Here is a 24234-nt window from a genome sequence, read left to right on the forward strand (position 1 = left end):
ATTTCCAATTTGTATAGGCTGTGTATTTATCATATCATTCCTGCTTTTACTACATGCTACTGTTATTTTAGGTTTTATGTGTTATTTGGTATGATTTGGTTAGTTATTTTTTGAGTCTGCTAACGCTCATAAATTTTTCCCATATAAGTAAATGGTAATTGCTTCTTCACTTTACGACATTCCGGCTTACGAACCATTTCATAGGAACGCTCTACCTTCGGATGGCGGGGGAAACCTGTATTTGAAATCTACAGTGGATTTTTTTAGTGAATTGAACACATCAGAACCAGTACCTTTTGCCCCAATTAAGTGGCTGTCCTAATTGCCAAAGTTTCATGGATGTAATTAAAAAGTTATTTTAAAAAACTGATTAAAAAATGATGTATTTAAGTGAAATACAGAACAAATTAGAACACTACCAATACTACTACAGTATGATAGAACTGTGTATTAGTTCCGAATAGTTGTCAGTGGAGAATTTATTGAGTGTACACTGCCATATTCTTTGGATTGACTGTAAATGAACAAAGTCAGTGCAGATATCTTGTGTAGATAATGGACAATCTTCATACAATGCTTTCAACAATTACATTAGCTAATTCTTCATTTTCATTGTAAGCTGCAAGATGATTGTTGATACCTTCAAATTTTTCGTAGTTCCTAACTTACTGAAGTAATGAACTCATTCTTTTTCACTGCCTGCTGTTCCTGGCACCTCTGATGACCCAATTTACCAAAATCCACTGTATTTGTTTAAATGTCCTGACTATCAGAGATATTTGTACAAAGTTGTAAAGTTCTGTATAAAAGAAAATGTCTTGACTATCCAAGGACATGTGCTGAAGACAGGGTATCCAAGGCCTGTTCAGTGCTCAGGCCTCTGCACTTCATGGGGCAGCTGATGGATGCAGAGGTATTAGTTTAACACACAGGAAATGGGGATTACAGGGAGGAGATCCTGGCAGTAGACTTGGGGCTGAGATTGTTTAGTGTCTCGGGGCCTGGACTCCATAAGGATGGGCTTCAGCAGGATGAGAGGGGGATATCATTAAACCTACTGGATCCTGAAAGACGTGGATTGAGTGGACATGGAGAGGGTGTTTCCATTAACAGGAGAGTTTAGGTTCACTTTGAAACAAATAAAGAGGAATTTCTGCAGCCAGAAGGTGCTAAATCTGTAATTTGGAGGTCAAGGAGGTCAAATTATTGGGCATATTTAAGGTAGATATTGATAGGTTCGGGGATAAAGGTGAGAAGGTGAGAGAGTGGGATTTTAAAAGATCAGCCATGATTAAATGCCAGAACAAATTTGGTGAGCTGAATGGCTTAGTTCTGCTCTGACTTTGTGTGGTTTTACAGATGATTTCAAAGGCACTAGAAATGGGGTCACATACACGGGCCAGGATTAACCCTACCTCTAATGCAACAGCTACAACCACAGACAAATCCTCTCCCTCAGCACTGGCAGCTGTCAAAATCCTTCAATAGAAGTTGATGAGACAAACACAGATAATGCTGAGGACCCCCAGCAGGCCAGGCAGCATCTGTGTGGAAAGGGAAGCAGACACTGGTTGAAGTTCCTTCATTTCTGACAAAGGATCCATGACTTGTGATAATTGCTTCTCTCTCCAAGGGCCATTCAATGTCTCTGAGCCCCTGAGATGTTTAGAAGTGTACAACAGGTATTAATATCTATTATTGTTTATTTTAAGAAATTGGTTTCCAAAAAACGTTTGAAATAATTGGTTAAAAATTACGCTAGATTTATTTTTTTTTAAAAAAACTACTTAATCCCTCTTGTTCTTCTTCACAAAATTAAATCTCAATGAATCAGTGAACAGATGGATGATGCAGCAGGTCTAGCCTGATGCACGATTTGTGAGCAGATTCCTCAGCCTAAGTGCTGGGCTCCCTCATCAGATTCACCCTCAGCTGCTGGGCTCTTGTGTGTAGCTGTGAAGCCTCAGGAGCAAGGACCCGTAAACATGTTTAGCTGCATGAGTGCCAAGTTTCCAAGCACTTTTGTTCATATTTGCCAGCAATTCACCGCAGAACGTGAAACTATCAACAGATACTGGCCTTCCATATGTGGTTTTTTTACAGAGAGTATCACTAACTGCTTTACATATGTGGCTCTCATTCAATGCTGTATGTTTTCATCCAGTTGACCTTTGACTTTATGGGGGCCTCCTATAACACAACATGTCATTTGTTTGAAGGAAAATGTTAAAGGTGGGAGAGAATGGGACAATTACCATAACATTTTGCACAATAAACTTTATTATTTCAGAAAAGTCAGAGGTTTGATACTGAAGTTCAATGCCAAAGCATCAGAAGCACTGTGTTGCCAGATCAAACAATGCCAGTCACTAATTAGAAGTCACCAGTCAGCTCTTAAACATTTTACCATGAAATTCATGATTTTAGTAACCTTCCAAACATTTCTAATAGACAAAACAAATGAATGAACCTTTCTATGGAACCTGGTCAAAAAAAACGTGATACTGCTATTCCTTTTATTTTAAGAGCCTCCTACTCATGTTAAATTGCAGAAGGTGGGTTTGCTAGTTTAAAGTTCAGGGTTCTTGCAGTGTCCTGGAGTGGGACCATCTCACCCCTTCCAAGGGTCAGTAAATGGTTGTCTTGTAGCATGCCAATAATTATTTTATTCGTGGAAGCTCCATGGAAAACTGAGCCCAAGCTCTGAGGCTTGTACACAGGGAAATCCCGTTGCCGTAAGTGCAGAGGGAAATGGGTGAGACCAGAGAGTGGCGAGGGATAGGGGCTCCAAGATCAGATCGAGGGGATTCGTGTCCGAGCAATGGGGATGGGGGTGATGGTGATTTTTCATCCCATTGTGAGCTGAAGTTTGTTGTAGCACAGAAGGGACTAGAAGAGAACTGACCAGCAAAAAGGGGAATATAACTGAGCTGGGGTCCCAGTGATATAGTGCTATCCACTGATACAGATGTGCAGTGTTGCAGCATACACAGAATCAGATGTGCCCCACAGTGTTTTGTGGTGGTAGAGTTGTGAACTGTTTTTTGGCCATCGCAGAGGCATACTTTTCTGCAATTCTACTTGAAACATTTTAATATTCAGTTGACCATATATGCCATTTTACTGAACTGTAGACCTTTCTCTAGTAATTGTGAGTAGCAGTTTTAGAAGGCTCACAGCCCAGAATTTCAAAGTCAACATTGAGTTTATTGTTTCGTGTATGAAAGACTTATTACAACATATAAGCTGCATTCATAAAACGCAAACAAATTGTACACAGTTTTGACAAGAAAACACAACACAAATAAGTCCATTTTGAAATACAAGGAACTGAGGATCTGTATTCCCAAGTCTTTTTGTTCTACTAGACTCTTCAATATCCTACCATTCACTGTATAAGTTCTACCCTCGTTTGTCCTGCCGAAGTGCAGCACCTCACACTCATCTGCATTAAATTCCATCTGTCATCTTTCAGCTCATTTTCCCAGCAGGTCTAGATCAGTTTGCGAGCTTTGATAGCATTTCCCCCTGCCCACTATGCCCGCAGTCTTGGTGTCATCTGCAAATTTGCTGACCTAATCTAAAAAATTCTCGTCCAAATCATTAATGTGGATGATAAACAACAAAGGATCCATCATTAATCCCTGCTGCGTACCACAAGTCACCCGCCTCCAATCAGAGAGCCAACCATCTACTTCCACTCTGGCCTCTCCCACTAAGCCAATGTTGACTCCAGTTGGACTACTTCATTCTAAATGCCAAGCAACTGAACTTCTGAACCAGCCTCACATGTGGGACTTTGACAAGGACCTTGCTAAACTCCATGCAGACACTATCCACTGCCTTCAGCAACCTTATTGATAGCCTCCTGGGAGAAACTTGGCTGAGGGGCAATTTTTTCATCCAGAGGGTGGTCAGTAGAGGGAGTGAGCCACTGGAAGTACGGACATTCACAACATTTAAAGGGCACTTGTGTATGGCTAGGAAAGATTTACTTTTTATTCTTTTAAATCTTATTGAGATATAGTGCAGGCCCTTCCAGCCCTTTGAGCCACGCTGCCCAGCAACCCCCGATTTAACCCTCGCCTAATCACGGGACAAATTACAGTGACCAATTAACCTACCAACCAGTATGTCTTTGGACTGTGGGAAGAAACCGGAGCACCCGGAGGAAACCCATGTGGTCACAGGGAGAACGTACCAACTTCCGACATGCAGCAGTGGGAATTGAACCCTGTTTGCTGTTACTGTAAAACATTGTGTTAACCACTGTGCTATCATGCCACCCCAGTGGGATTAGAGGGATATAGGACAAACGTAAGGAAATGGGACTACTTTAGATAGAAATTGTAGTCAGCATGGACCAATTAGGTTTAAGGGCCTGTTTCCGTATATATATGTAGCCTGGGGGAAAAGTACACACTCAGGACAACAAATACTTTTTCAGGTTTTAATTCCTTTATCTGTTTTAGATGTTTAAGTGCCAGAAGAGGGTCGCAAAATAAAATGAATGAATTTACAACCAGTTCTTGCCGTTACAATCTCAGTATAACTTTTGATCCACGCCCTTGTGTATGGACAGAATTGCGTATGCAGTATAAAAATACCAGAACTAATATGGTAGTGGCAATTCTGAAGGAACACAACACAAACAACATGAGAATCCCACTCACACTACATCTTATAAATAACAGTGAAAAATGTAAGCAAATACATCTCATCTAAGACATACACACGTGCTGAACTTCCTGACAGAGACTAAACATTCACGTTACGCGGTTACATGCACAATCAGTCCTGATACAATAAAGTTAGACAAGAGGTACACTTTGGCACAACTTTTACAAGATATTGCCTGGTAGTTAAATTACAGGAAGACCGACCTACTTGGTTGGTGAGGAACTTTGCCCAAGCCACGCCATCCAGCATTGAGTCGTTCACTGGAGAAAATCTAAAGCATCCACATGTAAAACATGTCAAACTACCGATATTCTCGATTTGCCAACAAGAACAAACGAATTCACATGGATATCGTCTATTAATGCTCACCTTTCCTCACCATGCCCAGCACACTCTGGGAGGAACCGATTCCAACGCCCCAACAACGTCTTAAGCAGAAAACAAAATGGTCTCCCCACTATCCCGCGCGTGCGTAATGACCGTCTCCCTTAAAGGCACAGACAACTATTCTAGCATTACCCTGGTGGATGCCTAAGTACAATTTTAACGATACTGAGTAAGATCTGACGGTCACCCGGTTACATATATATATAAGTGTGCATCTGTTGGTCTCTTGAGACCATGGATTTGCGCCTTGCAAGGTTTCCAGGGCACAGGCCTGGGCAAGGTTGTATGGAAGACCAGCAGTTGCCCATGCTGCAAGTCTCCCCTCTCCACGCCACTGATGTTGTCCAAGGGAAGGGCATTAGGACCCATACAGCTTGGCACCGGTGACATCGCAGAGCAAAGTGTGGTTAAGTGCTTTGCTCAAGGACACACACGCTGCCTCAGCCAAGGCTCAAACTAGTGACCTTCAGATCACTAGACGAATGCCTTAACCACTTGGCCACGTGCCAACATGCCTGTTTCCATGCTGTGACTATTTCCCTCTACTTGTGCCTTCCCCACTCAGATCCATTGTAGTGAACAAGCCTTCACCAGCAGGCACAACCGTCACTTATGTTGTTCAGTCTATCTTTGTTCTCCCCCTTCTTTGCACCTTAAAGCATTTTAATTTATAATTTTTCCCATTCTGATGATTGGTCATCGATCTGAAATGTTAACTTTGACACTGCCTGGTCTGTGGATGTTTTCTTTATTTCTCTGCTGTCACTGTAAAATAGAAGTCAGGCTAGATCTTAGTGTGTGTTGGGAAATGGGCTCCAGACTTATAATATTCACCATGTCACCAGCGGAGCATCAATCAGGCATCACAGTGTAAGCTGGCATTGGACTAGTATCTCCTGCTGAGTGTTCACACCGAAACAACTCAAATGCAATTCCTGCTCTTGAGCATGGAGGTAATACTCACGGACCGCTGCGTGGCATAAGCCTGTGTCATGATTGAATTTCATTTTGGCTTTAAAGTTAATCTGAATTTAAGCTACAGCTGGAAAGCTTTTGATCATGAAAAGGACATCTGAAAATAATAGAAAATATGTTCATGGGGAGATTCTCAAAATAAACATTAAAAAAATTGAGTCGAGTTAAACCACAGTAGCTCGATTCTAAAAATAATACAAACAAGTCACTCCCCAACACTTGCTTGCATCATTAATAGTAACAAATTTTATCAAAGTGCAAATAAGTTGACGAAAGTTTTTGGACGTTTATGTAATTTAAACATACTTTCATTTATCAGTATATCTTTGGAGCAAAAGCTAGACTGAATCTGCAGATATTATAAATCACAGTAATTTGGATAGCTTCAAAAGGTAACTGACTGGAAATTACTCCAGAACTGCCACATCTAGATTGTGATTGGCTGCTGGTGGTTGAGGGGGAATAATTCTCAAATTGTCCATTAAATTAGAACTTTATACTGTACCCAATGACCCTGGCTGTTGTCTTAAAGAAAATAATAGTGGGCTAGTTATAAACCGATCATTAACAACATAGAACAGTACAGCACTTGACAGACCAGTTGGCCCGCAATGTAGTGCTGATCTTAATGCTAATTTACACAAAAGGTCCTCTTCCTGTGCATCCCTCCATTTCCTTTATATTCGTTTCTATTAAAAAGCTTCTTAAAATTCAGAGTATATTATTTTCAAAGTGCATATATGTCACCATATACAACCCTGAAACTCATTTTCTTGCAGGCATTCACAGTGAACACAAAGAAACACAACAGAATCAATGAAAAACTGCACACAAAGACAGACAAACAACCAATGTGTAAAAGATAACAGATTGTGAAAATGCTAGAAGAAAAACAAAATAATAATAGATATAAAAAGTAAAAAAAATATTGAGATCATGCATTGTAGGGTCCTTGAGAGTGAGTCCATAGGTTGTGGAATCAGTTCAGTGTTGGGATGAGTGAAGTTATCCACTCTGGTTCGAGAGCTTGATAGTTGAGGAGTAAAAACTGTTCCTGAACCTTATGGTGTGGGACTTAAGGCTCCTGTACATCCTTCCTGATGGCAGCAATGAGAAGAGAGCATGGCTTGGATGGATGGTAGGGGTTCTTGATGATAGATGCTGGTTTTTTGCAATAACGCTCCTTGTAGGTGGGCCCAGTGTTGCGGAGGTGTTTACCTGTGATGGATTAGATGTATCTCCTACTTCTGATAGGCTTTTCCTTTCAAAGGCATTAGTGATTACACAGCAGGTTTCAAACTCCACCAAACTACTTGTCACAGACCTCCAGCCAGAGTAATGGCCTTCCACCCTCTCTTCTATGGGTAAGCCGATTCTGAATCGAACCTTGCAACACACCCCAATTTCCAGGTGTGAGGGTTGAGTGAAAATCTTCCCCCACCCCTCTTCCAACTCCACCTTATCTGTATTATTACATGGCTAGCCATGCTCCGGTGCAAATGGAGCAGAAATCAGGAAATTTCTTAGGATGGAAATTTTCCTGGGAAGGATTCAATAGCAGGATCGTTCCGTGTGTTTAAACATGTTGGCATAGCAAGTGATGGAGGAGCAGCTGAAACTATTTATTTGCAAACTGATTTGCTCTCCTATTCACTATGATCTTTCCTAGACCTCATCTCCCCTTCTGTGACAGTTCGCCATAGCCCTCAGTTCAATAATCTTTAAAAAAAAATGTATCTGCTTCCCCATTAAAGATCTACCTCCACACTCTGTTGGGGTAGGGAATTCCAAAGATTCACATTACCTGTGAGAAGTTCCTGTTCGCGTCAGTTTTAAGTGATCGCCCATTAATCTTGCAACTAGGTTCCCTTGTTCGAGACCTTTCCACTAGTAGAAACGTCTTAGTGTTTACCCTGCAGCACCCAGTAAGGAGCTGATGTACACACACAAAATGCTGGAGGAACTCAGCAGGCCAGCCAGTTTCTATGGAAAGAAGTACAGTTGACGTTTTGGGCTGAAACCCTTCGGCAGGACTCTGTGTGTGTTGCTCAGATTTCCAGCATCTGCAGATTTTCTCTTGTTTGTGAGGATCTGATGTTTCTTTAAGATCACCCCTATTCTAACCTGCAAGGAATAGACATTTGGTTTGTTTTCAGGTTTGAGTGATAAAAAATGATGAAGCAGAATAGTGTCCTGAAGAAGGGTCTCGGTCCGAAACGTCATTTGTTTATTCATTTCCGCAGATGCTGCCTGACCTACTGAGTTCCTCCAGCCTTTTTGTGTGTGTGTGTGTGTGTGTTGCTTCAGAACAGAGAAGTGTGCCTTGTAAGCAATGGATATGCTGAATGCTACACTTTTTTCCTGAAGCGTTTTTGAAATGTTAGTGATCTTGTTGTTCAGGTTTATCTTTTTGTTTATAACTACGCAGACAAAGAACCATCTTAAATTGATGCAGACCTAACAAAATGAGCATTTGTAATTTTAGTGCAATGGTGTAATTCAGTAATATCAGCTCCCTTTATCATATGTGTGCAATATGTGGAGCTACTGAGCATAAAGTCATGCAGCATAGGAACAGTTCCTTTAGCCCATTGAGTCACTGTTGATCATCCAGTATACACTAATTCTATATTGATCATCTTTTATTCACGTTATCTCCCACCACCCCACTGGCAGATTCTTCCACTTACTCACACGCAAAGAGCAATTTACCGTGATCAACTATTCCACCTTCCCGCCTGTTTTGGGGATGAGGGGGCAACCGGAGCACCTGAGGTCAAGGCTGTACTAAGGTTGCCGAAGCTATGAGACAGAAGTTCTACTAGTTGTGCCAATATGCTCTTCTCAAATATATAAAACCACACATTTCCCAAAGGAGTACAATATTCCTAGTAATTCCAAAAGACCAAGAATGATGCAAAAAAAATGATGAGGATGAGAGACTGCATCTTCCTGTATTCAGACACGTGCTGGTAAGGTGGGATCTGTGAAACATGAAATCTAATATTCCCTGCTTTTCGAAAAACTGCACTATTGTATGACTGTCTTGACATTGAAAAATATGGAATGTTATGTTATGGAGGTACTTGCATATATATGGAACATTGCGTTGTGGCAGATATTTGCCTATATATGGAATGTTCTGTTGTGGCAGATACCAATGAAATTTAGAAGAAAATATTTGGGCACCCCCATTTCAGAGTAAACAAATTTTTAAATTGCATGGTAACAACCTCTCTGGAACTGACAAATACAATTTGCAAGTGATGTCAGAAGGTTACTGGTATATCTTTTAATGAAAATAATATTCTCAATTTTTCTTTCTTTTCTCAATTTTTTCTCCATATTTCTTATGAAATAAATTCATTCTTTTAAAATCATTTTGTTAATTTTCCCAAAATTATAAACAAAATATCAATGTTGATGGAGAGAGATTCGAATAATCTTATTATTAATAAACATATGCAAAAAAAGATTTCAGATAACAGAGGTATAATAGACTTCTAAACTCATGATGTAATTAATCATAAAGAAAAAAAGAAATAAAAAGAAAAAAAATACAGAGAAAAGCCCCCCAAAAAAAGAAAAAGAAGAACTAAATACTAAACCCAAAAAAGCAAACGGAACAAACCAGGGCTAGACCAATATCTTATATCAAACACATTCAGTAATGTCGTCAACTCCACTCCTCTATTCATATATTTTAAGTTAATGAGAAGGATTCGGAAAGATCAAATTACATCATATGAAAATGTTGAATAAATGGTTTCCAAGTTTCTTCAAATTTAACTGAAGGATCAGAAATATCACTTCTAATTTTTTCTAAATTTAAACATAAATATAGTTTGGGAAAACCATTAGAATGTAGTGAAATAAATTCAAAGAAAGTACTATGAGTAATGTGTAAAATTTGACAGGCAGAAGACAATCTAGCTAGTCATTCAGCCTTGTGGATTGAAATGCTGAAGGACCATTACAATGGGCTCTGTTTGGGGAAGGATGATGGTGAGGAGTCCAGGTAAATCTTTTCACCTCTTACCTGGATTATGCAGCTAAGTGCTAGTTATTGAGTGGTCACTGGAACAACCATCGAAAGACCCTGATAGCGCAAAGGCACAACTGTGGAACAACAGCAATGCACAATATTGTTCAATAACCCACAGTATGTTCTGGTACAGCTGGATGGAATCTAAGGGCATAAAAAGCTTGGAGATCTATAGTGCTATTTTTATAACATTGATGATATAGAGGGATAAAGTCATTTCAGCAAAACTAGAGTGCATCTACAAGTTGTCAAAAACCTTTCGTTCACTAATTCTCTGATTTGGGTCTAAATCAAAATTGCCTTCCAACTTCAAACTGTCTGTAACCATTCAACAGTTTTTCAGCTGTTACATTATGCTCTTCCTCAGTTCATGTTGATAACATACTGACAGCAGTGAATAGAACAGTGCAGTCCAACAAGAACATGAACTGTACTTTTGTACTTTAAAGCCCAGCTGTGAAAATCTTCCCACTGATGCAAGTGAAGCTGGGAATTTGCCATTCGTTGCTGTTTTACTTACATCAGGAGCTGTGCATGGTATCTCTGTGAAGTATCTGAATGATCATAATAGATTCAAAGAGTTAAACAGCCTGGAAGCAGGCCCTTTGGACTAGCATCCGTGCCAACCTAGATGTCTGTCTAAGCGGGTCTCATTTACTTGTATTTGGCCCACATTGCTCGAACCCAGGGCTTCCTAACCTGGGCTCCACCCACCCCTTGCTTAATGGTATTGGTCCATGGCATAAAAAAGGGTTGGGATCCCCTGCTCTAACCTTTTCCATTCCATGCAACTGTCCAGTTGTTTCTTGAAAATGACTGAAATTGTTCTTCTTTACAGGGCTTTCGAGGTCTTCCTGGGGCCCCAGGACCACAAGGACCTAAGGTAAACACAGATCCATGTTCAAGTTTGATTGTCCATTTAACAGATGCGCACATTGGTGCCAAGACTGACACCCTCTGTTACATGAATCTGTAGTCCGATATACTGTCTGTTCCTCAGTGTGAGGTCAGTCATTCGTATGTTATTTTGGTACTTTTGGCACAGAACATTTCATAGAGTGGGCCAGTGGCTGAATAGGTTATTATAAGCCAACAACTCTTTAAACATTGCGGTCAGCCTCATTATAATTCTGCTTTCGAAAAAGGGAACAGCATTTGGAATGCAGATATCTAAGTGTGCAATGAAGCAGTTCATGAGGCCATAAAGACACCATTGATCATTTAGAGATAAGAGATCATGGAATGATTAGAATATAGATGGAGAAAAACAAAAGCAAATTTTGCCTCAATTATAGACTTGAATGTAGGTACAGGTGAGGAAGAGATTTGTTTACATTTGGTTTAACTTTATCATAGAAGATATCTCAGCAACCCACATCATGGCCTCTGAGACGGGAATAAACTAGCAAATAATCACATTCCTTATGAATGTTCTGTGGCAGCTGTATATCCCTTGGCCTCTTCGAATTCCTGTTGATAAAAAAATTTGCTTCGTGAGATATCAAGTATGGCAAGTGAACAGGCATGGAAAAGAGGGATATAGACCACGTGCAAGCAGATGGGGATAGTTTAGATTGGCATCATGGTCAGTACAGACATCGTGGGTTGAATGGCCTCTTCCTGTGCTATATTGTTGAATGTTCTATTAATAATGTAATGGTACTGAAGACAATTGGATTTTAAAGTCTGGCAAGTTTCAATATGTAGGTTGTGTTAAGGTTGCAATGTTATAAATCAACCTCCAGCACATTGGATGCATATGAAAAATAAATTATGTTCTGTTGTGAAGCACTCATGAAAGCAAAAGACCAGGTACCTTCAGCATGCTAGATTTATACTCCGTCATCAGCTGATGCAGTGCTACCAAATGGGCTGGAAAGCTCTTTAAATGGCCCAAACCCTAGCTGGCTTGGGGGAAGCAGCTTTCAATGATTTGGTAAATTTGACACTTAATGCAAAATACCACCCTTGAAAGATACAACACCATGACACTTGGCCTGCAGGCTAGTATAACCCCCATGGACATCCCATTATACTACACACAAAACATAACACTCTGACACCAGAATTATCAGTCCACCAGTTGCTACTCACCAATCTTCCAACACCCCAGAATGCTTTCTCCTGGGGTGTAGTATCTATGGTGCTGGCCCCCTACATCCCTGATCTTATTTGCTGACCACTGGGTATGATCAGCCAGGTGAGTAATGTTCCCAGACTCGTCGGGGATGTAGGTGCAGTGCTCTTGACCAATCGCAGCACAGATGCCACCTTTCTCTGCGCGCAGGTAGTCTAAGGTCTTCTGATTTTGTGAGGCCACCATCCATATAGGCATCATTCCAGCTGACACTCTGGTCAGTGCAGTCTCTGTATGTTTGAACACTGTGCCCGTCTTGTTGGCCAGTGCCTCCATCACAGAGGCCATGTGTATCATTTCTTAGGACAGTCTGGCCACACCATACAGGGGAAAGGCTATCATCCACAATCTTTCTGCCTCTGTAAAATGCCTCTTACTGCTTCAACGCTCATGGGTAGAGTGCTCATTCAGGCTATTCAGGTGATGTATGTATGGTACCATGTACCCTGGTTTGCAACAGCTGTAGCATCTGTCGGGAGCCCTGGGTAGGCCAGGGAGCCACTTAACATCCAGGGAATGCCAATCTTCACAGCTCTACTGACTGATTGGACCTGTGCTCGTCATATGGCCTGCATCAACATCCCTTCCACTTCTCTGTTGACAGAGAGATTACTGTCAGAGTTGGGACCTTGGGATTGGACAGATCATAAATAGGGAGGTACCAGCCCTTCAAACACTTACTCCACCAGTGTTTACCAAACCACAAGAATTTTTAAGGCCATTCCCCTACAATGGGGCAAAGTTGGCTGGAATGAACTATGTCCTCCAGGCTTTCTCCAAAACCAAATGTCAAAGCAGGAGAGCTGGACCAGTTCCTCCAACAGTCCTGTTCATTAAGGGGATTGGTATCAGTGGCATTCCCTCTGCAGTGTGGGTTGGCGCCCAGGATCTCTCACCAGCCTCCATCATTGCCACTCCCACCAGAATCCACCACTTTACTACTCTGTAGTGTAGGGAGACACACACACTCTGTCCCTCCTGGTGAGTGCCTGGGTATTTAGACAGACTATCCCCAGTTACTCTAGCAATGCTACCCGCCCCGCATTCCCGGGTCCACACTCCACAATCTTCCCCCTGCCCTGTGGGTGTTGCACCCAAACCTTCCCTAATTCCTCCTCCAACTCCACCTCTTCCACCTTTGGAGGATCTGATAGTGCCAAGTGCTGGGATAATGGGGACCTCCCCCAGGCCTGCTGGCTGTCCACTGCCTGCTGCAACACAATCAGCTGCCCCTGAAAGGTGGGGGTGGGGGTGGGTCATCATTGTTGTCATGTGGACAAAGTCACTGGAGAGAAGTACTGGTAAACATGAAGTAGTCTCTTTATTCGATAAAATGAGACACAGCAGACATCATATTGAGACCCCTTCTGGAGGAAGAGGCCTACTTGACCCACTAGTACATGAAATTTTATAGGTTAAAGATCTATATTTACAAGAATCTACAATACTTTTCCTTGAGGCTACTGGTTCAAGTCGCTACCCTCGGAGGTGCCGATGGGTCCCAGTGCTCTCGGGGATGTTATCGAAATACTGAGATTTGTGGATTGGACTGTAGTTCATGTTGGCCTTTCAGTTCAATTTTTTTTTTGTTCCCATCCATTCCTTTCTTTTTGCCGATTGCCGGGCTGGGGATTGGGTGATCTGTTAGTTTTTGTGTGGGGGGGGGCATTGGGGATTGGAAGCTTTTGTTTCTTTTTCTTTTTCTACAGGGAGAATTACAACTAGTGGATGGGGGAGGGTTGACATCTTTCTTTCAACTACAGTGGTTTTCTGTATGTTATGGCTATCTGGAGAAGACAAATCTCAGGGTTGTATTCTGCATGCATACTTTGGTAATAAAAAGAACCTTTGAACTGCCTTTAAGTCGGGAGCTGCTGCTTTAACTGGCCAAGGTTAATCTATGACCCTCCAGTGGATTGTTGCTTTTCTGATGGATCCCTGTGATCAGAGTCCACCAGTGAAGAGCTTTGGTCCCTTCCTCCTCTGTGTTCCACTCCTCCTGGGGCTTCAAATCCCACTCAGAGAGTGAGGGATACCTGACCTTCACTGCCACTATCACTCTGCCCCACAGCAATTCCTCTTCCCCCATGGGAAACAGATGGCATTCTCAGAGCATTGTTAATCATGTGGGGGGACAACAGCTCCCCTGTTAGATAAACTCACTCCAGCACACCCTCCACGCAGGCAGAGTCTCCCCTGGCTTCTGCCTATACCTGTCTCCCAACACCACCAATTCCTTAATGGAGAATTCTCTGATGATAGTTATCTCAGTGAGACACACTGTGTTATCCACCCCTGGTCCCTTGTCCTCATGCTATTCCTCTCCCCCGCCATGCTGCATTTACTCGCCCTGTTCCATGGAGGCTGGGGGGGGGGGTGGGGACAATGGGCTGGCAATCTCCTGCTGGACCTGGGGACTGCCGGGCCACTGGTCTGACTTTCCTCCCACTACAACAAACTTCCACAGTTCCTGCAGCACCTTTTGCAATCCAGATTGCCCAAAGCCCCCAAAGCAAAAGACTGAGAGATTTCTGCCTGCTAGATTATATTCTGTCAGCACTGTGACATCATCAGCTGGGGCCGTGGTGTCAAATGGCAGCCAGTTGAAGGTCTGCAATGCTTCTTGAAAGAGCCAATCCCTAGCTGGCACTGGGGAGCAGCTTTTGAATGGCAGGTAAGATTGACACTTACTACAACACCTGCTGGTAGGATCATCAGCATTTACTTCACACAAGAGTAGCCAGAGCATTAATAATGGATCAGGCATTGAGGGCACTTTCATAATCCCAGCTATCTTGTGATAAGGTGACAGCTTCCTCACAAAAGCTACTTTAAGCCACCCTTGTTGATGTAGCCAATCAAACTACAAGCAGACACCTGGCCACACATCAATGGGAGGTCAAATCATAGAGTGGTGATCTGAATTAGCAAGACACATCAAAGCTGCGGGTGAACGCAGCAGGCCAGGCAGCATCTCTAGAAAGAGGTACAGTAGACGTTTCGGGCCGAGACCCTTCGTCAGGACTAACTGAAGGAAGAACTAGTAAGAGATTTGAAAGTGGGAGGGGGGGGGATCCAAAATGATAGGAGAAGACAGGAGGGGGAGGAATGGAGCCAAGAGCTGGACAGGTGATTGGCAAAAGGGGTATGAGAGGATCATGGAACAGGAGGCTCAGGGAGAAGGAAAGGGGGGGGGGAACCCAGAGGATGGGCAAGGGGTATAGTCAGAGGGACAGAGGGAGAATTAGCGTACGTTTCTCATTCAGTTGTCTGCCAGGGAACTTGATTGGCTGGGTATCCCTGAAATGACATCTCAGAGGGCAGAGACCACATTAACATAACTCATTTGTAGAGAATGTTTACTTTGTGGTAAAGCGTGAAGAACAAAAATTAAAGTGCTGTTAAAAAAAAATTAATTATTATACCAACAAAAAATCTGAATGTGAAATATACGTTTTAATTTCAGGGAGATGGGTGTCCTGAATTCACATTTTCATTCTTTTTTTTGTCTGAGAATCAAAATCAGGTTTAATATCATTGCCATATGTTGTGAAATTTGTTGTTTTGTGGCAGCGGTATATTGGAATACATGATGTAAAAACTATAATTTATAATCCAATTGCAGGAGGAGGTACAGAGGCCAAGATTTTATAAAACATAGAACATAGAACATAGAATAGTACAGCACAGTACAGGCCCTTCGGCCCACAATGTTGTGTCAACCCTCAAACCCTGCCTCCCATATAAGCCCCCACCTTAAATTCACTAGTGTATCTGCCTCCACCACTGACTCAGGCAGTGCATTCCACGCACCAGCCACTCTCTGAGTAAAAAACCTTCCTCTAATATCCCCCTTGAACTTCCCACCCCTTACCTTAAAGCCATGTCCTCTTGTATTGAGCAGTAGTGCCCTGGGGAAGAGGCGCTGGCTATCTACTCTATCTATTCCTCTTATTATCTTGTACACCTCTATCATGTCTCCTCTCATCCTCCTTCTCTCCAAAGAGTAAAGCCCTAGCTCCCTTAATCTCTGATCATAATGCATACTTTCTAAACCAGGCAGCATCCTGGTAAATCTCCTCTGTACCCTTTCCAATGCTTCCACATCCTTCCTATAGTGAGGTGACCAGAACTGGACACAGTACTCCAAGTGTGGCCTAACCAGAGTTTTATAGAGCTGCATCATTACATCGCGACTCTTAAACTCTATCCCTCGACTTATGAAAGCTAACACCCCATAAGCTTTCTTAACTACCCTATCCACCTGTGAGGCAACTTTCAGGGATCTGTGGACATGTACCCCGAGATCTCTCTGCTCCTCCACACTACCAAGTATCCTACCATTTACTTTGTACTCTGCCTAGGAGTTTGTCCTTCCAAAGTGTACCACCTCACACTTCTCCGGGTTGAACTCCATCTGCCACTTCTCAGCCCACTCCTGCATCCTATCAATGTCTCTCTGCAATCTTTGACAATCCTCTACACTATCTACAACACCACCAACCTTTGTGTCGTCTGCAAACTTGCCAACCCACCCTTCTACCCCCACATCCAGGTCGTTAATAAAAATCACAAAAAGTAGAGGTCTCAGAACAGATCCTTTTGGGACACCACTAGTCACAATCCTCCAATCTGAATGTACTCCCTCCACCACCACCCTCTGCCTTCTGCAGGCAAGCCAATTCTGAATCCACCTGGCCAAACTTCCGTGGATCCCATGCCTTCTAACTTTCTGAATAAGCCTACCGTGTGGAACCTTGTCAAATGCCTTACTAAAATCCGTATAGATCACATCCACTGCACTACCCTCATCTATATGCCTGGTCACCTCCTCAAAGAACTCTATCAGGCTTGTTAGACACGATCTGCCCTTCACAATACCATGCTGACTGTCCCTGATCAGACCATGATTCTCTACATGCCTATAGATCCTATCTCTAAGAATCTTTTCCAACAGCTTTTCCACCACAGACGTAAGGCTCACTGGTCTATAATTACCTGGACTATCCCTACTACCTTTTTTGAACAAGGGAACAACATTCGCCTCCCTCCAATCCTCCGGTACCATTCCCGTGGACAACCAGGACATAAAGATCCTGGCCAGAGGCTCAGCAATCTCTTCCCTCGCCTCATGGAGCAGCCTGGGGAATATTCCGTCAGGCCCTGGGGACTTATCCGTCCTACTGTATTTTAACAACTCCAACACCTCCTCTTCCTTAATATCAACATGCTCCAGAACATCAAACTCACTCATATTGTCCTCACCATCATCAAGTTCCCTCTCATTGGTGAATACCGAAGAGAAGTATTCATTGAGGACCTCGCTCACTTCCATAGCCTCCAGGCACATCTTCCTACCTTTATCTCTAATCGGTCCTACCTTCACTCCTGTCATCCTTTTTTCTTCACATAATTGAAGAATTCCTTGGGGTTTTCCTTTACCCTACTCGCCAAGGCTTTCTCATGCCCCCTTCTTGCTCTTCTCAGCCCCTTCTTAAGCTCCTTTCTTGCTTCCCTATATTCCTCAATGGGCCCATCTGATCCTTGCTTCCTAAACCTCATGTATGCTGCCTTCTTCCACCTGACTAGATCTTCCATCTCACTTGTCACCCATGGTTCCTTCACCCTACCATTCTTTATCTTCCTCACTGGGACAAATTTATCTCTAACATTCCACAAGAGATCTTGTTGATTAGAACTGAGGGTGTGTTGTGTTGAACACTGAGCGGTAATCAATAAACAGCAGCCTGACACAGGTATACCTATTGTCCAGGTGGTCCAACGTTGAGTTGGACAGCCTGCGAATGTGCACCTGCTGGCACTAATTTCAATTTACTTGAGCTTAGTAGGCAGCAAATGTCGCTCCATCTCATGACTAAAATATTTGATGAAAAATACTTGTGAAAAAGAATCCAGAGCAGAACAAAAGATAAAATTTAAAAATTTATCCTCTTATTATATGCCATATCTTGGACCTGGGAGAATTCGCATGAAATTCTGAGCGTATGGTGAACAAGTAACGCTGAATCCCTGTTGGGGGCTTGTTTAGAAGTTCAGAACTACTGAGAGTCTTATTGTATCTAGCAGTTAGGATGAGGAAATCAAAAAATATCTCATCAAATCCTCTGATTTCTTTCTAGGGACAGAAAGGTCTGATTGGCCAAAAGGGAGCTGAAGGGCATCCCGGGATACCGGTGAGTGACACCAGTTTCATTACATCCAAAATCCTACTGTGTTCCACTCACTCTGTTTGCCGTATCAGGAGCATTTCTTTCCTAGATGTCAGTACTTTTGAGCTGCACCATTCAGTGCAGAATGACTTGGGGAATAAATCTTTTGTTTGGATCTTCAAAGTGTGTGGTCGTGCAGTGTTTGGATCTTCAAAGTGTGTGGTCCTGGAATATTTGGATCTTCAATGTGTGTGGTCCTGGAATATTTGGATCTTCAAAGTGTATGGTCCTGGAGTGTTTGGATCTTCAAAGCGTATGGTACTGGAGTGTTTGGATCTTCAATGTGTGTGGTCCTGGAATATTTGGATCTTCAAAGTGTATGGTCCTGGAGTGTTTGGATCTTCAAAGTGTATGGTCCTGGAGTGTTTGGATCTTCAGTGTGTGTGGTCCTGAAGCAGAATGGAGGGTGAATAAGTGTTACAGTGTTACCTTGTTGCTGCCCAGGTCTTTCCATCAAAAATCATCAGTTGAATTGTAAGACTCAGCTGGATCCTTGCTTAAGCCAAGAAAGAAATAATGAGAACTTGACAACATCTCAGACTTGAATCTCAAATGATGAATATTGAGCTCTGTGCTTCTATCAACTGAATGGCAAGGAAATTGACCCTTGTCCCTTGTCCCCTCTCTCCTCTGACCTGGCAGGTGTCATCAAATGAAATGCTTATGATACAATTACTGAAGCAGCCTTACATCCAATAGGTAGCGAAAGCGTGATTGAAGTTTGAATTGATCAATGGAGGGAGAAATGGTAGTTCGTCTTCAGATATGAGGCTGGATGGATCAATGTTGTCAGCTTTTGATTGAGTTTATCTTTTTATTTATAACAGGATCAATTCCTAGGTTTAGTTAAGTGACGCTTTGACAGGGCGAAGGTGGATGAAATAATGGTTGACCTAGTTTGCTTTATTTTTTAAACTTAATGTCAGTTTAATCCAAGAAAATACTCCTGTTCTGGTCCTAAGTTTCCTTACGGTGCAAAGTCTTGCAACTTTGATGGGGAGAGCCACTTTGAATAAGCAGGAGAAATGTTGCTGAGCAAATGATCCTACCCCTGAAGAATGTGGCATGCAGTCAGAGGTGGGTCAGTAAGGCCAGAAGCCACCTCCTCAACTAAGGTGTTTATTCAACACGTGAGAATGATGTGTGAATAATGTATCCCTTCCGAAGTGTTCAGGTTTAAATTCCTGCCACACTGCTATAGTGTCACCTAAGACAGAACAGTTCCTTCAAGTACAGACCTAATGCTATCAATTATAAGCCAAATTTTATTTACTGTTACAGAATATTAGCAACAGAAATTTGCTTTGGATTTACTTTTCCCTTTGGCAAACCAGAAAATCTCAAGTGCTTAGCATTCACTCTGCTATTTGAGCAGATACCTATCGCAAACTGTATGCCTATGATCTCCTGGTATGAGGTGTTTTGTAATTACGGCTCCTTACCTCCAGTGGGCAGGCAGACATACTTAAGCCTCATTTTCTCCTGACTGTGGAGCAGTCAACTTTAATGACTCACTGGTCATCTATGGTTCACTTAGTAGCACCCTTGTCTCTATGTCAGAGGGTTCAGGATTTGAGAGTCTTGAGAACTCAAATCCAGGCTGACATTTCAGTGCTGTGCTGAAGGAGTCTTGCACTAATGGATGTTATAGAGTCATTTTGCATGGAATCAAGCCATCGGGTACCTATGTGTACTAATGAAGACAGAAGAGATGCAGATGCCGGAATTTGAAGAATTCTGCCCTCAGCCCCCTCCACTGACAACGTGAGGACAAATACAAACTAGAAGAACTCCACTTCATATTCTGCCAGATGGTCTACAACCCATTGGCATGAATACTGAATGCTGTCCTCACGTACCCCTCCCTCACCACCGGACACTTCCTCTTTCCTTCTGATCTACCCAACCCTTGACTCCATTTATTCCCTTCCCCCACCTAATCCATCTGTCCATCACGCATATTCTACTCCCATTGGGTTCCCCTCCCAACACTGTACACATCAACCTACCCCACCTCCCTTATTTCATTCTTCTTCAACCTTCCTCTCCTATCAGACTCCATAATCTGCAACCTTGCATTGCCTCCTATCACTTGCCAGCCTCTGATGCTATCTCCATTCTTCTCACCCCCCCCCCACCCCTCACCTGCCAGTCAACCTATCCTCACCTGGATCCACCTATTGGCTGCCAGCTCTCGCCACACCCTTCCCCTCTCCTCTTTATACTGGCTCTCTCTCCTCTACACTTTCAGTCCAGATGAAGGGTCATAACCTGAAATGCCAACTGTCCATTTCACTCCTCAAGTGATGCCTGACCTTTTGATTTCCACCAGCAGCACATTTTTTCCACCCATTTATACTAATCTACTTTATTCTCCTCGTATATCCATAAGATCTGCCCAGATTCTACATTCTGTGGGCTATTTACAGCAGCCAATCGGCCTATCAATCTCCATGAGTCTGGGATGTGGGTGGAATGAGAGCCTTCATGAGGAACATATAAACCTTGCACAGATAGTGCCCGAGGGCAGGATTGAACCAGGGTCACAGGAGCTGGGAGGCAGTAACTCTATTAGCTGCACTACTGTATCACTTTGGCATCTTGAAAATGAAATTACTCTCTATTTTATTGCTCAGTTGGATGTAGAAGATCCCTGTGCTCTGTTTTGAAGAAGGGTAAGAAGAGTTCCCAGTAAGTGGCCACTCTTTTATCCCTCCTCAAATGCCACTAGAATCTATTATATGGAGATCAACAATTAGTGTAGCAGTTAGTGCAATGTTATTACAGCTCAGGGCATCAGAGGTTTGAGTTCGATCCCTGTTCTCTTTACGTTCTCCCCGTGGAATGTGTGGGTTTTCTCTGAGTGCTGTGGTTTCCTGCCACAGTCCACAGTGGGTAATTGGTCATTGTAGATTGTCCTGTGATTAGGCTAGGGTTAAATCAGGGGTTGTTGGGGGTTGCTGGGAGGTGAGGGTCGAAGAGCCTGCTCCATGCTGTATCTCTAAATAAAATAAAATAAATAAATTTGCTGTTTCTGTGGGGACTTCCTGTAGAGAAATTGTGATCGCAGTTAGAAATAAAATTAGTTGGCAGAAAGAGCCTAAAGTCTTCCTGATTCTGTGAAAGATGCAACCAAAATGTATGTAAATCTTCCTCATCTTCTGCTGGAGTTTCACCCTTCATTCACCATATCCAAACCTCTTGACCATGCAGAAGGACCCGAGCCCGATTTATATTCATGAGCAGGACTGGGTGAGAGATGGGCAGATATGGGGTGGGGAAGTTAGGCAGACTATAGGCATGGAAGGAAATAATGCAGGAGATGGGTTACACAAAAAAAAATAATTGCATGCCATGTGAATTCTTCCCAGTTTAATTTCTGGATTGACATGATGTGACCCAAAACATTTATTTTTGTATTTCACTCTGAGAAAGCAATATTGCGCAGTTAAATTTCGTGGCATTGAAGGTGTTGCTAACACTACTCAGTGAGCCGCAATTTACTTGAGTTCACCTCTGAAGGAACATTTTGAAGCCAGCTGCTGTGTTTTTTTTGAACCCCTGTAGCTGTTAACTTAGGTTCTTAAATGGCCTTTGAAAATTAGAAATTATTTTGCCAGGGTATGTACTCCTCCCCTGAAAGATTCTTTATCCTCTGTGAATTATAAACTTGGATTCAAGATGTTTCAATTCCCAAGCAAAAAACATACAGAAACTGGGTGAAAACAGATGTTTAGTGCATCTCTCTATAGTTCTCTGGTTTAATGTTATTGCTGACCTTTTCTCTTGGACGTGAGAGTCAGGAGTGTACTGTTGAAGAGCTACAAGATCCAAGTCAGAGATTTCATGAAAGGGAAGGAACAAATTGTTGATTAAGAATGTATGAAGTTACCAAAATCGGATTGTGTTTGACATAATGAACTACCCTGCTAGCATAAGCCCAATAACCCATATTCAGTCCTGATCTCTGTATTGTCCCTCTCTCTGGTCTTTGTAATTTCTCCCAGCGGCTGTGTGGGCTTCTTCCAGCTTCTGGCTTCCATCCACATCATAAATCCATGTGCGTTGGCTGCTATAAGTGATCCCTAATGTGTATGTGAGTGATAGAAACTGGGAGAGGTTTGGGCAAAGATGATGGAAATACAGAGAGAATTAACTGGGATTTGTGTAGGATAGTGCAAGTGGGTGGCTGATGGCCACTACAGACTCAATGTGTTGAAGGGCCTCATTTCCCTGCTGTATGACTCTGAAAGCACTCATCATTGACTCCCATGACATTGGCAGATAATGAACAACGTATATGCGTTACTGTTGGTTGCCCCTGATAAAGTATAAGTGGTGGGGGGGCGGGATTGTGCTTTTTGGGTGAAGCACTGAAACATCACGATGCCTAGTCAGTGCCATGAAATTGCATCCATTGGTATATTTCATTAGTTTCTGTATTGGCAAATAAAATGCACCAAACACAGCCTTTAGTCATATCTGGTTTCTTATAATAATCTTTCTTTTCTTAGAAATAAAAATGCTTACAAAGAAAAATATTTAAACAGCTTGTTTTTTGCACCATCTGGTCGTCTCTGGTCAACAGTAAGTTCATCCACGTTGCATGAAATGGATGAAAGGGAATAGATTGGTGTGTGGAGAGTTTGGGCACCTGGTGTTTCACTTATTAATCCACATCACACCACCTTACTTCCCGAGTAATTGTCCGCCAAACTCTCCCATAAGACCATAAGGCTATAAGACCATAAGACAAAGGAGCAGAAGTCGGCCATTCGGCCCATCGAGTCTGCTCTGCCATTTTATCATGAGCTGATCAATTTTATCCTATTTAGTCCCACTGCCCCGCCTTCTCACCATAACCTTTGATGCCCTGGCTACTCAGATACTTATCAATCTCTGCCTTAAAGACACCCAATGACTTGGCCTCCACTGCTGCCCGTGGCAACGAATTCCATAGATTCACCACCCTCTGACTAAAAAAATTTTTTCGCATTTCTGTTCTGAAAGGGCGCCCTTCAATCCTTAAGTCATGCCCTCTCGTACTAGACTCCCCCACCATGGGAAACAACTTTGCCACATCCACTCTGTCCATGCCTTTTAACATTCGAAATGTTTCTATGAGGTCTCCCCTCATTCTTCTAAACTCCAAGGAATACAGTCCAAGAGCGGACAAATGTTCCTCATATGTTAATCCTCTCATTCCCAGAATCATTCTAGTGAATCTTCTCTGTACCCTCTCCAACGTCAGCACATCCTTTCTTAAATAAGGAGACCAAAACTGCCCACAGTACTCCAAGTGAGGTCTCACCAGTGCCTTATAGAGCCTCAACATCACATCCCTGCTCCTATACTCTATTCCTCTAGAAATGAATGCCAACATTGCATTCGCCTTCTTCACTACTGACTCAACCTGGAGGTTAACTTTAAGGGAATCCTGTACGAGGACTCCCAAGTTCTGTTGCATCTCAGAACTTTGAATTCTTTCCCCATTTAAATAATAGTCTGCCCATTTATTTTTTCTGCCAAAGTGCATAACCATACACTTTCCAATATTGTACTTCATTTGCCACCTCTTTCCTGCCCATCCCCAACCCTTTTCAGCTCTAAATTAACAGTTAACCACCTTTTACATTGTGTTTGGAGAATTCAGAACTCATATTATCTTAAAAGATCTTAAAGGGAGGAGTAGCTTAGGGATGGGGTGATAGAAATGGCCAAGAAGTCCATTTGTGTTTTCATTGGCACTGGGTTTAGACTGTGTTTTCAGTGCGTTATTG

General features: G+C 42.6%; 1 protein-coding gene across 1 annotated transcript in view; it reads left to right on the forward strand.

Annotated features, from left to right (window-relative positions):
* Window positions 1-24234, forward strand: part of LOC134339989 (collagen alpha-1(XXI) chain-like) — a 258137-nt gene that overhangs the window by 206665 nt on the left and 27238 nt on the right. Inside the window, exons 17-18 of the mRNA XM_063036872.1 lie at window positions 10926-10970; window positions 18365-18418. Coding sequence (XP_062892942.1) covers window positions 10926-10970; window positions 18365-18418 — 99 coding nt within the window. The remainder of the gene's footprint in view (window positions 1-10925; window positions 10971-18364; window positions 18419-24234) is intronic.

The sequence above is a fragment of the Mobula hypostoma genome, chromosome 1, assembly GCF_963921235.1.
Source record: "Mobula hypostoma chromosome 1, sMobHyp1.1, whole genome shotgun sequence".
In the NCBI taxonomy this organism is placed as follows: domain Eukaryota; kingdom Metazoa; phylum Chordata; class Chondrichthyes; order Myliobatiformes; family Myliobatidae; genus Mobula; species Mobula hypostoma.